Source organism: Ornithorhynchus anatinus, chromosome 3, assembly GCF_004115215.2.
Source record: "Ornithorhynchus anatinus isolate Pmale09 chromosome 3, mOrnAna1.pri.v4, whole genome shotgun sequence".
NCBI classification, from domain to species: Eukaryota; Metazoa; Chordata; class Mammalia; order Monotremata; family Ornithorhynchidae; genus Ornithorhynchus; species Ornithorhynchus anatinus.
Genome location: NC_041730.1, coordinates 9,122,593 through 9,136,463, shown reverse-complemented (window position 1 = coordinate 9,136,463; position 13,871 = coordinate 9,122,593). Strand labels below are relative to the sequence as shown.

The 13,871-nt window shown below is 52.0% G+C and overlaps 1 protein-coding gene across 1 annotated transcript; it reads right to left on the bottom strand.

Moving 5' to 3' along the window:
- Positions 1-11,270: 11,270 nt before the first annotated feature.
- On the bottom strand, positions 11,271-13,750 carry KCNJ11 (potassium inwardly rectifying channel subfamily J member 11). The gene is given in 6 exon segments (XM_001509855.3): positions 11,271-12,488; positions 12,490-12,689; positions 12,692-12,790; positions 12,793-13,148; positions 13,150-13,337; positions 13,339-13,750. Coding segments are annotated over 6 exon segments (1,200 nt in total). The 5' UTR covers positions 13,513-13,750; the 3' UTR covers positions 11,271-12,305.
- Positions 13,751-13,871: the final 121 nt, after the last annotated feature.

Sequence of the window (13,871 nt, the reverse complement as noted above, 5' to 3'; positions counted from 1 at the left end):
ACAAATAGGAGCAGCTGGCAGGGTGAGGGGTGCTCAGCTTGCCCAGTTACCAACCCCGAGGGCAGAGAGTCCATCATGCCTGCTGCTGCTCCTGGCACCCCTATGGCATCATCCTTGGCACGGCCCTACAGGAGAAGCTGTTGTGGCCATTATTTTCCCTTGATTCATTGTCCTTGGTCTTTTTTGTTGTTTTTAATGTCTGTCTGTCATACTGCTCCCTGTTTTATTCATCTTTTTTAGAGTTCCTCTGAATTCTTTTTATTGGACACTCAGTCTTAAACTCCAATTTTTCTCAATTATTTAAACCAAGAGTTCACCTTAATTTTTCAGTTGTTCCATAGCATTTAGGAAAGTGCCCATTAAGGGGCATGTGCTTTGTATTTCCCCCCGGGCAATTCTTTCATCAGTTGAAGTTTATTTCTTCTCTGTCTCCGATTTGGTTCTAAGTGGTATTTACAAATGTCTCGCCAGAGTCAGGGTTGGACCGGCGGGGTGGGGGAAAAGCTCTGGGAGAAGGATTTCTTCAGCTGAGGAAATTCAGTGAACTTTCCCTGCGGACCTGCATGGTCTTCCTTGCCCTGGAGAGAAATCCTCAGTTGTCGGTAGTGGGGATTACAAAGGCTCCACAGAGGAAGCCTTCTGGCGAGGGGCCCGGGGGCCCGTCGTCATGTGGCCCTGACCTCGGTCTCCTTGTCTAATTACTGAGCAGCTCTGGTTCTCGTTGAAATGAGATTTTTCAAAAAACCAACAGAGGTCTGGCCCCCTTCCTTCTCCCACCTCCCCATCTGCCCACCATGATGGCCTACCACCTCTGTAATGGTTTGTAAAGGCACAAAAATGGATTTGGAATGGAAAGCCGGGACACATCGAGTTGGTGCACCCTATTTTCAGTGCAATGGTTCAAGTGCGGGATCTGGCATTTAGGACTGTTTGCAGATTTTTAAAATATTTTTGGCTTCTTGGTAGAGGAAGCATTTGATTTTCTATCTTGGCTGCTCATTTGTGTTGTTTTTAAGAGGCTCAAGTGCTGGGGGGCCAGCTTAGCCAGGCCTCCCTCACTGCCTCCATTGACGACCACAGTAGGTGGGTGACCTGTGAGTGGAACAGGGTTTTCACCCCCTCTACAGCTGTTGATTGGTTTGCTTGTCTTCCCCGGTTCTTAAGTTGCCCCCATAAAGCGCCCCTGTAATCACTCTTGGTGCTTGGTGGGGAAGCAACAAAGTGGGGTACCTCCCTTTTCAGCTTCAGGTGACTTGAGGTAGCTCAGCCCAGTTCCCATTGCTGGAGCTGCTAAACATCTCCATGCAGCAGGCAACACGCTTAGTACAGTGCTCTGCACACAGAAAACACTCAGTAAATACAATTGAATGAATAACGTTCTTCTACAGGAACGTGAGTCTCAGTACTGCATATTCCCCAAGTTAATCCTCCTTTTCCTCTAGGAAATCCCGCAGTGTTATTGATCTAGCTGGCAAACTGGGCTTATGATATTTACAGTAGTTAAACGCTTACTATGTGCCAAGCGCCATTCTAAGCGCTTGGGATGATGCAAGTTAATTAGGTTGGACACAGTCCCAGTCCCACGTGGAGCCCACACTCTTATCCCCATTTTATAGATGAGGTAACTGAGGCACAGAAAAGTGAAGTGATTTGCCCAACGTGACCCAGCAGATGTGTGGCAGAGCCAGGATTAGATCCCAGGTCCTTCTGACTCCCAGGTCCATGCGCCACCCACTAAGCCACGCTGCTTTCAAGAGATGTATTTACTAGAAAGGAAATGGAGGCTACAATCTCTCCTTGGGGTGTGAGGTGACCAATCCCAAAACAGTGTAATCTGGGAATAGTGAGGCACTGTTTCTCTCTAGTGGATGTGGTGACAGTTTAAAAATCTGTAGGTGTTCCAGTTTCTCATGGACCCAAATAGCCTCCTGACTGACTTTATCTTTTATAGCCTCAGGAAAGACAGAACAGATAGAGGGAACCTGAAGAATGAATTCCCTTCGTAGAGTCCCCCTCCCCACCTCCAGCCCAGGAAGGAGAAACCTTGTGGTTGGTGATGGGGGTGATCAATCATCAGTCGGTGGAATTTACAGAGCACTTACTAAGTACTTGGTGATGCAGGTGATACCTGCTCAAAAAAGGCACCATGAATTTCCTTCTCTGTGGCTTAGGCCTGGAACCTCTCACCTGCCATAAATTGGCAAGCCACAACAATTATGCAAAATGCTATGTCAGTACCAATTTTATGTGGTATAATACAACCCTGGGTCAAGAACCTTTTATCGAGGAACCTCAGCTTCGAAAGGTTGGGGGTGTCCTGAGCAGTTCTGAAAGAAAGAAGCTAAGTTTGACATTTTTTGTGGAGTTTAAAACAATCTTAGGGTTCTTATTGTTGCTTTTCCATGAACAAATAGAGCGGAACACCTAGCCGAGGCTGCTTGACGCATTTTTACCAAGACTGCTCGGTGTTCTTCACACAAAGTTACACCCACTGTACCCATGTGTTAAAGGCTGAATCTCTATTGATGATTGCATCGTCATAATCCGTACTACTAAATTCTCAAAAGGCTCCCAGGAATTGGTATCAGGAACAGGAAATGTTACATTGACAATGAATTCCAGGGCACAGATTTGCAGAGATGGAGGCAGCAAAATCACTTCTAGATTTCTAAAAGAAAGTGCTAATGGCCTATGGAGTAATGTATGCTACTGTACTTGGATAAAGTTGGGCTTTGTTGGGCCATTTTCAAAGGTCAAAACGATTTGAGTTTTAACTTTGGTCACTCTTGAAGAAGACCCAAATGCAAACGTTAGCTTGACTTTTTGTTTTTCTTCTTTTTAATGTGTTGTAAAAATTCATAATCTCCAGTGCAATATTTGTTTGGAAATGTTGTTCCAGTCATCCTTTATTTGTATAGATTAGTTTTTAATTGAATTAAATCAGAACTGAAAAATCAGAAAACGCAGAGTGTCTGAATGACCCATTAACTTCGTCGAGAACGGTGTGGGGAAAAAGCGGTGAGAATGGAAATGTGAAAAGACAGTTGGTGTTCATAAAGTTGTATTATGTGATGTTTGAAAAGCAAGTTAAGGGTAATAATTTGTCCATTACATTATATTACCCTACTACCAGTTATTGTCTGCTGAGCACATGCTGTATCCTGGCTACAGTATTGAAGCCCAGAACAAGCCCAGAAAGAGAGTCCTGGTCTTTGAGGAACTTGCATACTAAGAAAATCTCAGGTGCCTGTCAAGGGTTTAGTCCCCTTATTTTTAAGGGAAAATTATGACTGCCTTCTTGTACCTATTGCCTCCTCTACCTCTCTTACCTCTCTTCTTTCGTTCAATTGTATTTATTGAGCGCTTACTGTGTCCAGAGCACTGTACTAAGTGCTTGGAACAGCTATAATGAGAAATAATCCCTGCCGAGTCTCTCCAGCTGCAGGCCTCTGCTCATGCCCATCTTCCTGCTTAGAATTCCATCTCTCTTTAAATCCCCTGGGCCACAGCCTCCCGAAGTCATCTCCTCCAGTTTGTCCCCTACTAATTTTCAATCTCCTGAAGTTTTCCCCACCAATTTGAAATTCAGCATTCCTGCACCATCTGACTACTTGTGTACTCTCAACACCCCCCAGCACTTATGAATATGTCTTACGCCTTCTATTATTTAAGCCCTACCTTGTTTATATCCATTTTCATTCCTCCTCCTATCTGTAAATTATTTTAGTGTCCGTCTCCCCACCAGATTGTAAAATCTTTGAGAGCCGAGATCAGGCCTACTGAAATGCAGTGCTCAATGCACAGTACATACTCAATAAGTACTGTTGATTGATTTGGAAAGGATGAATTAGTTAGGAGCTTAAACAACAGGAAGGTATTTGAGATGACGGAGAGCCTGAGTTAGGACTGGATTTGAGAAGCAGTATAGCCTACGGATAGACCACAGGCCTGGGAGTCAGAAAAAACAGGATTCTAATCCCAGCTCTGCCACTTGTCTGCTGTGTGACCTGGGGCAAATTGCTGAACTTCTCTGTGCCTCAGTTACCTCATCTGTAAAATGGGGATTAAGACTGTGAGCCGTATATGGGACATGGACTGACTCCGACCTGATTATCTTTTGTGCACCCCAGTGGTTAGTCCAGTACCTGGCGCATTGTAAGTGTGTAACAAATACCATTTAAAAAAAAAGTTGACTTCCAGAGCAGTGGGATTCAAGCAGGACAGTGAGGTTAGTTTTATCCATCTTGAATGAGGCCAAGGAGAAGGGTAAAAAAGGGGCTAAATTCTAAAATGTGAATGAATCGACGAGACACTTGAAAGAAATCCTGGGGTCCCTAGAGTTTAGCACAATGAAGGAGGCAAGTGTCATGTCTTAGGCAAAAGGGCCGCAGCCTGGGAGTCAGAAGACCCGGGATCTAATTCTGCTCTTGCCACTTTCCTGTGGTATAACCCTGGACAAATCCCTTAGCTTTTCAGTGGCTCAGTTTCCTTATCTATAAAATGGCATGCAATACTTGTTCTCCTTCTCTTAGATTTTGAGCTCCATGTAGGACAGGGATGTTTTGTAAAGTTCTTGGCACATAGTAAGCTTTACAATTCTAAATTTGTGCCAGCCCAAGTTTCTTGGCAGCCCTTAAAGGGAAAATGATGAATTTCTAACCTCACCATAGCAGGGAGCTGTGCACAGTTTAGCAAGTCAATCCTTAACTTTACAGATGGCAAGTGGAAGGAGTAGAAAAAACCTGAACCAAACAGGGAGGAGGTTCTGAACGGGGTTGGGCCTGAAGCTGTTTCACCTGCCCGCCCCGCACTCTGTCCAGCCCCACAGGCCCAAGATCCTTGGAAGTGCTCATTCATTCAATCATATTTATGGAGCGCTTACTGTGTGCCAAGCACTGTACTAAACACTTGGGAGATAGGCCCTCTTGGAGGAGATGTGGGGCCAGGAGCTAGAAAGATACCAGAAGAGGAGGAGGGAGGGCGAAGAAGGAGGAAGAGACAGGGAGGCTGGCTCCTCCAGAGCGTGTGCCCTGCTTCTGGGGGGGTGGGGGAGAGGGTGCCCGCCTCCCGCATTGGGCCTATCCTGCTCCTCCAAGGGCCGTGCCCTACTCGCTGAGGGAGTGTGTAATGCTCCTCCAGGGGGTGTTTAGTATAGTGCCTGTGCTCTGCACAGTCAGCACTTATATCAATCATTTAATCTATGGTATTCATTGAACTCTCACTTTGCAAAGAGCACTGTATTAAGTTCTTGGGAGGGTCCAATAGAATATTCCCTGCCCACAGTGAGCTAAAAATTCCACTGATGGTTGACTAAGACCTGTCTGTATGCCTGCTCTCCCAGCTCCCCTTTGAGATGTGTGTCCCCCGAGAGTCATTGCAGTTTTTAATGCAATCTTTCTCGGAACCAAATACATTGCTGTACACACAGTAAATGCACGATAAATACTAATGAATGAATACAGCGCTTACACAGAGTTCTGTGCACAGTAAGTGCACAATAAATACCACTGACTGATGGATGGATTGATTGAATGAATGTGACTGCCTTTCAGAAACCTGGAGAAGCAGCGTGGCTCAGTGGAAAGAGCCCGGGCTTGGAGTCAGAGGTCATGGGTTCTAATCCCGACTCCGCCGCTTGTCAGCTGCGTGACTTTGGGCAAGTCACTTCATTCTCTGGGCCTCAGTTACCTCATCTGGAAAATGGGGATTAAGACTGTGAGCCCCACGTGGGACAACCTGAATCACCTTGTATCCCCCCAAGCGCTTAGAACAGTGCTTTGCACATAGTAAGCGCTTAACAAGTACCACCATTATTATCATTATTATTATTAAACTCAAATTTAAGATCTGGTCGAATTGGAGAACCAGGGTCACTCTGCTCCGCTTCCAGAAGGTGGCGCTGCACCCTAGCCTGAAAACGTTTCGTTTCATTGATTCATTCATGCATGCATTCATTCATTCGTATTTATTGAGGGCTTACTGTGTGCAGAGCACTGTACTAAGCGCTTGGGAGAATACGATATAACAATAAACAGTCACATTCCCTGCGCACAACGAGTTTACAGTCTAGAAGGGGAGATAGACGTTAATAAAAATAAATTGCAGATTTAGGCATAATGTTTTGATTTCTTGTTTTGATGTCTGCCTCCCCCCTTCTAGACTGTGAGCCTGTTGTTGGGCAGGGATTGACTCTATCTGTTGCTGAATTGTACTTCCCAAGCGCTTAGTACAGTGCACTGCACACAGTAAGCCCTCAGTAAGCCTTCCCAACTTCAAAGCACTTACAGTAACCACTTAATAAATACGACTGAATGAATGAATGAATATGTGTTGTGGGTATGGGGGCGGGGGGGATGAATAAAGGGAGCAAGTAAGGGTGATGCAGAAGAGAATGGGAGAAGAGGAAAGAGGGGCTTAGTCAGGGAAGCCCTCTTGGAGGAAATGGGCCTTCATTGGCTTTTGAAGTTGGGAAGAGTAATTGTCGGATTTGTGGAGGGACAGTGGTCTTTAGTCAGAGGGAGGATGTGGGCGAGGGGACGGCCGTGAGATAGGCAAGATGGAGGTACAGTGAGAAGGTTAGCATTAGAGGAGCGAAGTGTGCGGGCTGGGTTTGTAGTAGCAGAGTAGTGAGGTGAGGTAAGAAGAGGCAAGGAGATTGACTGCTTTAAAGCTAATGATGAGGAGTTTTTGTTTGATGCGGTGGTGGATGGGCAACCACTGGAGTCCCTTGAGGAGTGGGGAAACATGGCCTGAACATTTTTGGAGGAAAATGATCCAGGCAACAGAGCGAAGTATGGACTGGAGTGGGGAGAAACAAGAGGCTGGGAGCTCAGCAAGGATGCTGATACAGTAATCAAAGTGGGAGAGGATAAGTTATATCCTGAGCCTGGGCGGTGGAAATCAATCACCCATCAATCAATGGCATTTATCGAATGCTTACTATGTGAAGAGCACTGGACTAAGCGTTTGGGAGGATGCAATACAATAGAATCAGCAGACACGTTCCTCTTCCCGTAACACGCTTACAAGGGTAAGAGGCAGATGTCTCGTTCTGCACACCTCCTCATCCTTCTGTACGGGAATGAGGGTGAGTGAGCGCTTGGGTGGGTGGGGAAGGGCAGGACCAGGTGCAGAGTCAAGGAAGCTCGTCTAGCTTCCAGGGAGTTCCGCCACCCTCCTCTATCTGCTCTTCTACTCCCTCAAAGTCACATTTAGAGGGGGTGACAATGAGATGCCAGTGTGGGTGCCGGGTAATCAGGATTAAATGTATTAAGCACTCACTCTGTAATAAGCACTTTGCTAAGTGCTGGGGTCTTCTTCATCTTCTTCAAATGCCATGGAGTCATTTCTGACCCAAAGCAACTCTATGGACACAGCTTCTTCAGAACGTCCCATAGTTTGTCATAAAGTCGTTCTGGTATGGGTATCTTTAGGGTTTTCTTGGTAAAGATAGGGTTTACCATTGCCTTCTTCCACGCAGCAAAAGCTTGAGTCTCTGCCATTGTCTATGATCAACATTTCGATCACTTTATCATCCGCCTTTGACTCTTTCCCATGCCGCTGCTGCCCAGCACAGGTGAATCGAGGTGAATCGCTGGGGTACGTACCAGATAATTGGATCTGGCAGAGTCTCTCATGAGACTCACAATTTAAGGGAAAGGCAGAAAAGGTATTTCTCCCTACCCTGCATTGTATAGATGAGGAAACTGAGGCCCAGAGAAGTTAAGTGACTTGCTTAAGGTCACAGAGAAAGCAAGTGGCAGAGCCAGGATGAGAACCCGAGTCTTCTGATTCTTTGTCCTCTGTTTTTTCCACTGGACTACACCAGGTTCCAGCTGGACTGTCAGGGAATGTGTCTTTTTATATTGCATTCTCCCAAGTGCTTAATAAAGTGCTCTGAATACAGTAAGTGTTCAGTAAATACAGGTTGACTGACTGACTGTCAGCTATGGATAGAGCTCCAGATACCCTGGTTTCCAGTATTTTTTAGGTGCCCAGACTCACTTTACTCAGCTCAGGTCACCTAGTCCCTTGGCTTGGATGCCAGACTCTAGTTTGCTGAGACCTGAGATAATAATAATGATGATGATGATGGTATTTGTTAAGCACTTACTATGTGCCAAACACTGTTCTAAGAGCTGGGGCAAATACAAGGTAATCAGGTTGTCCCACATGGGGCTCACAGTCTTTATCCCCATTTTACAGATGAGGTAACTGAGACCCAGAGAAGTTTAGTCACTTGCCCAAAGTCACACAGCTGACAAGCGGCGGAGTGGGGATTAGAACCCACGACCTCTGACTCCCAAGCCCTTCCACTAAGCCACGCTGAGATGGGAAGCAAAGACTCTAGGGCAACCGAAGGGGTGTGAATCGCTCCAGTCAATCAATCAATCAATCAATCAACTATGTGCAGAGCATTGCACTAAGTGCTTGGGAGAATAGAACAGACTTGGTAGACTCAGTGTAGGCAGGGAAGATGTCTACCAACTCTATTATATTGTACTCTAAATAAGAGCCTGTTCCTTTCCGCTGTGTAGTCTGCACACAGTAAGTGCTCAATAAATATGATTGATTAATTTCCGTCTGGAGGAATCTTTCTCCATTCTAGGCTCCTGTTTCTCAGGCCTTGGACATTTTCCTGTTCCTCTGGGCTCTCAGCTTCTGGGCCCGGCAGCTTAATCTGAAATGATTCCCTGGAGATTTCTGTGTGGATGGATCAGCGGTTATAGTGGTCGGTGTCACTTGCAGGCTCTATTAATTGTGGTATTTAACAGAGGATTCTCTGTGCCAAGCACTGTTCTAAGCACTGGGGTGGACACAAGGTAATCAGGTCAGATAAAATCCTTGTTCCCATGTGGAGCTCATAGTCTAAGTAGGAGTGAATGATTAAATGACTGAAGGCCACTTTGCTTAGAGGCAGGGAGATAATAATGTTGGTATTTGTTAAGCGCTTACTATGTGCCAAGCACTGTTCTAAGCGCTGGGGTAGACACAAGGTAATCAGATTATCCCACGTAGGGCTCACAGTCTTCATCCCCATTTTACAGATGAGGTAACTGAGGCACAGAGAAGTGAAGTGTCTTGCCCAAAGTCACACAGCTGACAAGTGGCAGAGCCGGGACTAGAACTCATGACCTCTGACTCCCAAACCCGGGCTCTTCCCACTGAGCCACGCTGCTTCTGGGTAGGGTAGAGATGGGTAGGATGAGCCCCGATCTAGGAAGTCGGGGTTATTTCGGAAGCTGTAAAATATCCTGCTCCGGAGGGCGATGACTGTGAGCCCCACGTGGGACGACCTGATTACCTTCTATCTCCCCCAGCGCTTAGAACAGTGCACGGCACATAGTAAGCGCTTAATAAATGCCATCATCATTTATTATTATTATTATTATTATTAGGACCGGTAGGATCAGACTCTCCCAGCAGTGGTAATAGCACCTCGGGCAGGTAGAGGGCAGAATTGTTTCAAATAAATCATCGTACTTACTGAGTGCAGAACCCTGTACTAAGCGCTTGGGAGAGTACAATAGAACAGAGTCAGTAGACAGTTTCCTACTCGTTCGGTGGAGACCTGGAGCCTGAGAGTCCTCAGCAAACTCGGGAGGAGAGGGGCGCCCAAGGACACCCCAAGTTCCCCTGCATCGCTGAGGGATGGGGACTTAACTGGGGGTCCCTGTGTCTCTCCTAGTGCCCCGGGGCCCCCAGGACGGGAGAAGGGATCCAGATCCGGGGGCCGGGATGGGGCTGTGTCCTTCCCGCCCCTCTTGGTTCTCTGGACATCAGCTCTCTTTCCCTCCTCCCTTCTTCCTCCCTTCCCTCCTCGTTCCCCTCTCTCTCCTCCATCCCCACCACCCAATAATCTGCACTCCCATCCGGACCCAGAGGTCAGGGTGGAGCCCCCGGACCCCCCGCCCACCCTGCCTGCCGTCCACCTCGGGCCCAGCTCCCGGAGACCCGGTGCAGGGAAGCACCACACGAGGTTCCAGGGGAGAAGGTTTTATTTACAGGCGGGAAAGTCACAGTTTTTGGGAAACACACATCACAAGCCCTTCTGGGGGCACCGGCCCCCTTTCCCTGGGAGTGGGGGTGACCTTGGCTCACTACTGAACCCCGAGCTCGGGTCCCTTCCTCCCCATCCCTTTCTTCAGCGCTCAGTACAGTGTCTGGCCCATAGTAAACGCTTAATAAATGCCATTTTTTTAAAAAAGAGGAGGGAAATCCCCTTCCCCCGCAGTTAAGCACTCTCCTGGCTTCCCCAGGGGTGGGGGGCTGGCCGTGCGCATAGAGGGCGGAGAGCGGGGGTTGGGATACTCAGCAGTGTGAGTGCAGGAAGAGAGGGGCAGAGCGTGCTTTTTAAGGTGGAGCCCACTTGGAAAATTCCTCGCTGGACGAATTTCACCTCCAATGGGTTTTTATTTTGGAGGAGCTGGGCAGGGGGTCTGAGGAGGATTCTCTAGCATTCGGAGAGAGAGGGGGGGTGAGGGGTCCGAGCCACTGGGGCCTGGGCCCCTTTCTGTTGTCTTGGAAGCCAGTGGCTAATTCCTCCAGGGAGGAGGTCGGGACTGGGGCAGAAGGCTGACACCGATGAGACCACCTCCAAGTTTCCCAGTGCCCACTCTCCAGCCGAGGGGCCCCTCCCGGTGCCCCTCCGGAGGGCAGGGACAGCTGGGAATCTCCCCAGGAACAGGAGAGGGAAGAGACCTCCTCCCCCTTCAAGCCCCTGGGGAGGCCAGCGGGAGGAGGGGTGCTTGGGGTCCTTTGGGAGCCAGGGACCCCCGCCCCCTGGTCCCCGGCTGAACGTCATTGGCAGAGTTGCCCCCGGCTGCTGGGGAGGGACTCGAGAGCCAGGGGCAGCTCAGTTACCGGGGGGAGGGGGAGGAGGTGTCCGACAAAGCCCACCCCCTCCTCTCCCCCCATCCATTTGTCTTCGCAGCTCAGCCCGAGTTGCCATCATCCAGCGGGCACTGGGAGGCAGGGCCGTCCTCGGGCTCGGCTATCGGAGTCCGTTTCTCTTTTGGACTCTGAGTCGGTGCCCCGTCCCCCATCCCCCACCCCCCATCCCCGGCCCTCCTCCTCCTCCTCGGGGCCAGGGGAGGAAAGAGGGGGCACCTCTGGGAGTAGTAGTAGCAAGCGGATTCTAATCCCGGCTCCGCCACTCGTCTGCGGCGTGACCTTGGACAAGCCACTTCACTTCTCTGGGCCTCAGTTACCTCATCGGTAAAATGGGGATGAAGACTGTGAGCCCCACGTGGGCCAACCTGATCGCCTTGTGTCTACCACAGCGCTTGGAACAGTGCTTGGCACACGGCGCTTAACAAATACCATCGTTATTATTATTAATCACACTTCAGGCATTTGGGTAGAGAGTCTGGGGCGTTGGCACCGGGCTCTCCCCATCCAGGCTGCCTCTCTCCGCCTCTTCTGGACTTTCCCGACCTATCTGCCCTCTCCCCAGCCCCCCAGACCCCGGAAACCCCCAGATCCCTCCCCCCAGGACCTGCCCTGACACTCCTCTTTGGATTTACGCAGCTGAGGACACCGTCTCGGCTGTCCTCCCCCCTGCCCCCTGCCCCGCCACCAGCCCGTCTCCCCCCGCCGGGGGCTCTGAGGTCCAAGGAGCTCCACCAGGGTGGTTTGACTGTGAGTGGCTCTCAGCTTCCTCCTGGAAACTGCAGTCCTAACCCCGAGGGGCGGAGGGACGCAGAGACAGAGACAGCTGCAGAGACCAGAGTCCGGGGTGTGGGGGGGGGGGAGGCGCGGGCGGTGCCAGCTGACCAGTGGGCCCCGGTCACCCACAGGGTCCGACACTAAACCCCAGTCCTCTCCGGACCCCCGTCCCCTCCCTTCCCCCCACCCCCGGGACCCCCTCCCAGAGTCCCTCGTGGCGGCAGCCGGGCCCGGCCTAGCCCAGGCCGACCGGTGCTCGTTCCAGGAGCACAGACAAAAATAACCGAGTGGCGGTGAGCAGCGCGACCATAAATAGCTCGATAATAAATACTGCATGACACCCCGGGCTGACAGACTGGCAGGACAACAGCGTCCTGAGGACCCGTGCCATAGGCGGAGCCATGAGGATCGATAAGTCAAGGCCGAGAGGCCCGTGGCCCCGGCTATCTCCTCCTCGTCTCAGGGAGGAGGAGGAGGAGGCCTCACACGACCTGCGTCCTTGACCCCGTGGCTCGAGGTGACAACGGGCCCCAATGGACCCCCGCCCGCGGCTGATATTGGGGGTGGGGTCGGAGTGCGGGCCTAGGTGGAGGCCGAGCCCGAGGCCCAGGATAGGGTCCGCCCGGGCACCGGACGCATCAGGACGAATCCGGAGCGATGCTGAACCGGGGCTTGGCCCTGGCCCCGGCCACGCTCCTTTTCCTGAGCTGGCTCTTGGGGGAGGTGAGGGGCAGGGTGTCCAGCAGGCTGCGGTTCTCCTCCAGCTGGCGGGCGGTGCAGGCGGGCGTGGGCACCTTCACCGTGTTGCCGAACTTGGAGTAGGTCGACCGAGTAGCGCCCGTCCTCCTCGGCCACGATGGGCACGAAGCGCCGGCCCCAGAGGATCTCGTCGGCCAGGTAGGAGGTGCGGGCCTGGGTGGTGATGCCCGTGGTCTCCACCACGCCCTCGAGGATGACGACCACCTCCAGGTCCTCGTGGTGGTGCAGGTCGCCCGGCGCCAGGTCGTAGAGGGGCTGCTGCTGTCGATGACGTGGTAGATGATGAGGGGCGCCACCAGGAAGATGCTGTTGCCGCCCACGCCGTTCTCCATGGGGATGTCCACCTGGTGCAGGGGGACCACCCGCCCTCGGGGCTGGTGGTCTTGCGGACCACCTGCATGTGGATGGTGGCGCTGATGATCATGCTCTTGCGCAGGTCGCCCACCCGCAGCATGAAGCAGAGGCGGCCGTGGCGCACGGCGATGACCGCGTGCTTGCTGAAGATGAGGGTCTCGGCCCGCCGGTGGGCCTGGGCGGTCTTCATGAAGATGCAGCCCAGCATGATGGCGTTGACCATCAGCCCCACGATGTTCTGCACGATGAGGACCAGGATGGCCAGCGGGCACTCCTCGGTCACCATGCGGCCGCCGAAGCCGATGGTCACCTGGACCTCGATGGAGAAGAGGAAGGCCGAGGCGAAGGAGTGGATGCTGGTCACGCAGGGCACGAAGGCCCCGTTCGCCGCCGGCCCCGGGCCCGGCCCCGGCCACCGGGCCGTGGCGGTCCAGGTCGCCGTGGGCGAAGGCCAGCAGCCCACCAGGCCATGGCGAAGAGCAGCAGCTGCACAGGAAGGACATGGTGAAGATGAGCAGCGTGTGGTGCCACTTGAGGTCCACCAGGGTGGTGAAGACGTTCCTGCAGGAAGCGGCCCTGCTCCCGGATGTTCTGTGGGCCACGTTTGCAGTTGCCATTCTTGGCCACGAAGCGGGCCCGCCGTTCCCGGGCGCGGTAGCGGGGCTCGGCGGGATCTTCGGCCAACCGGGTCAGCACGTACTCCTCCGGGATGATCCCCTTGCGGGACAGCATGACCCGGCCCCTCGGGGGGCTACCCCATGGGGGGGTGGGGAGGCTCCCCTCCTTCCCCCCCACCGGTCCCTCGCCTTCCCCTCCCGCCCGACCCCGGGCTCCCCCAGCTTCGGGCCGCGGCCCGGTTCCCGCTCCGCTCTCGACGCCCTTCGACTAGCTCTGGGAACGGTGCTTGGCACAGGGTGAGCGCTGAACAGATACCGTTATTATTACTACTCTCCCGTCCGGGCCCCGGCTCCGGCCTCCGGCCTCTAAAAGCTCGTCGTGAGCAGGGAACGATGTGTCTACCGACTCTCCGGACCCCTCCCGAGCGCTCGGCGCAGTGCTCGGCACACCGTGAGAGCTGGATAGAGACGAGT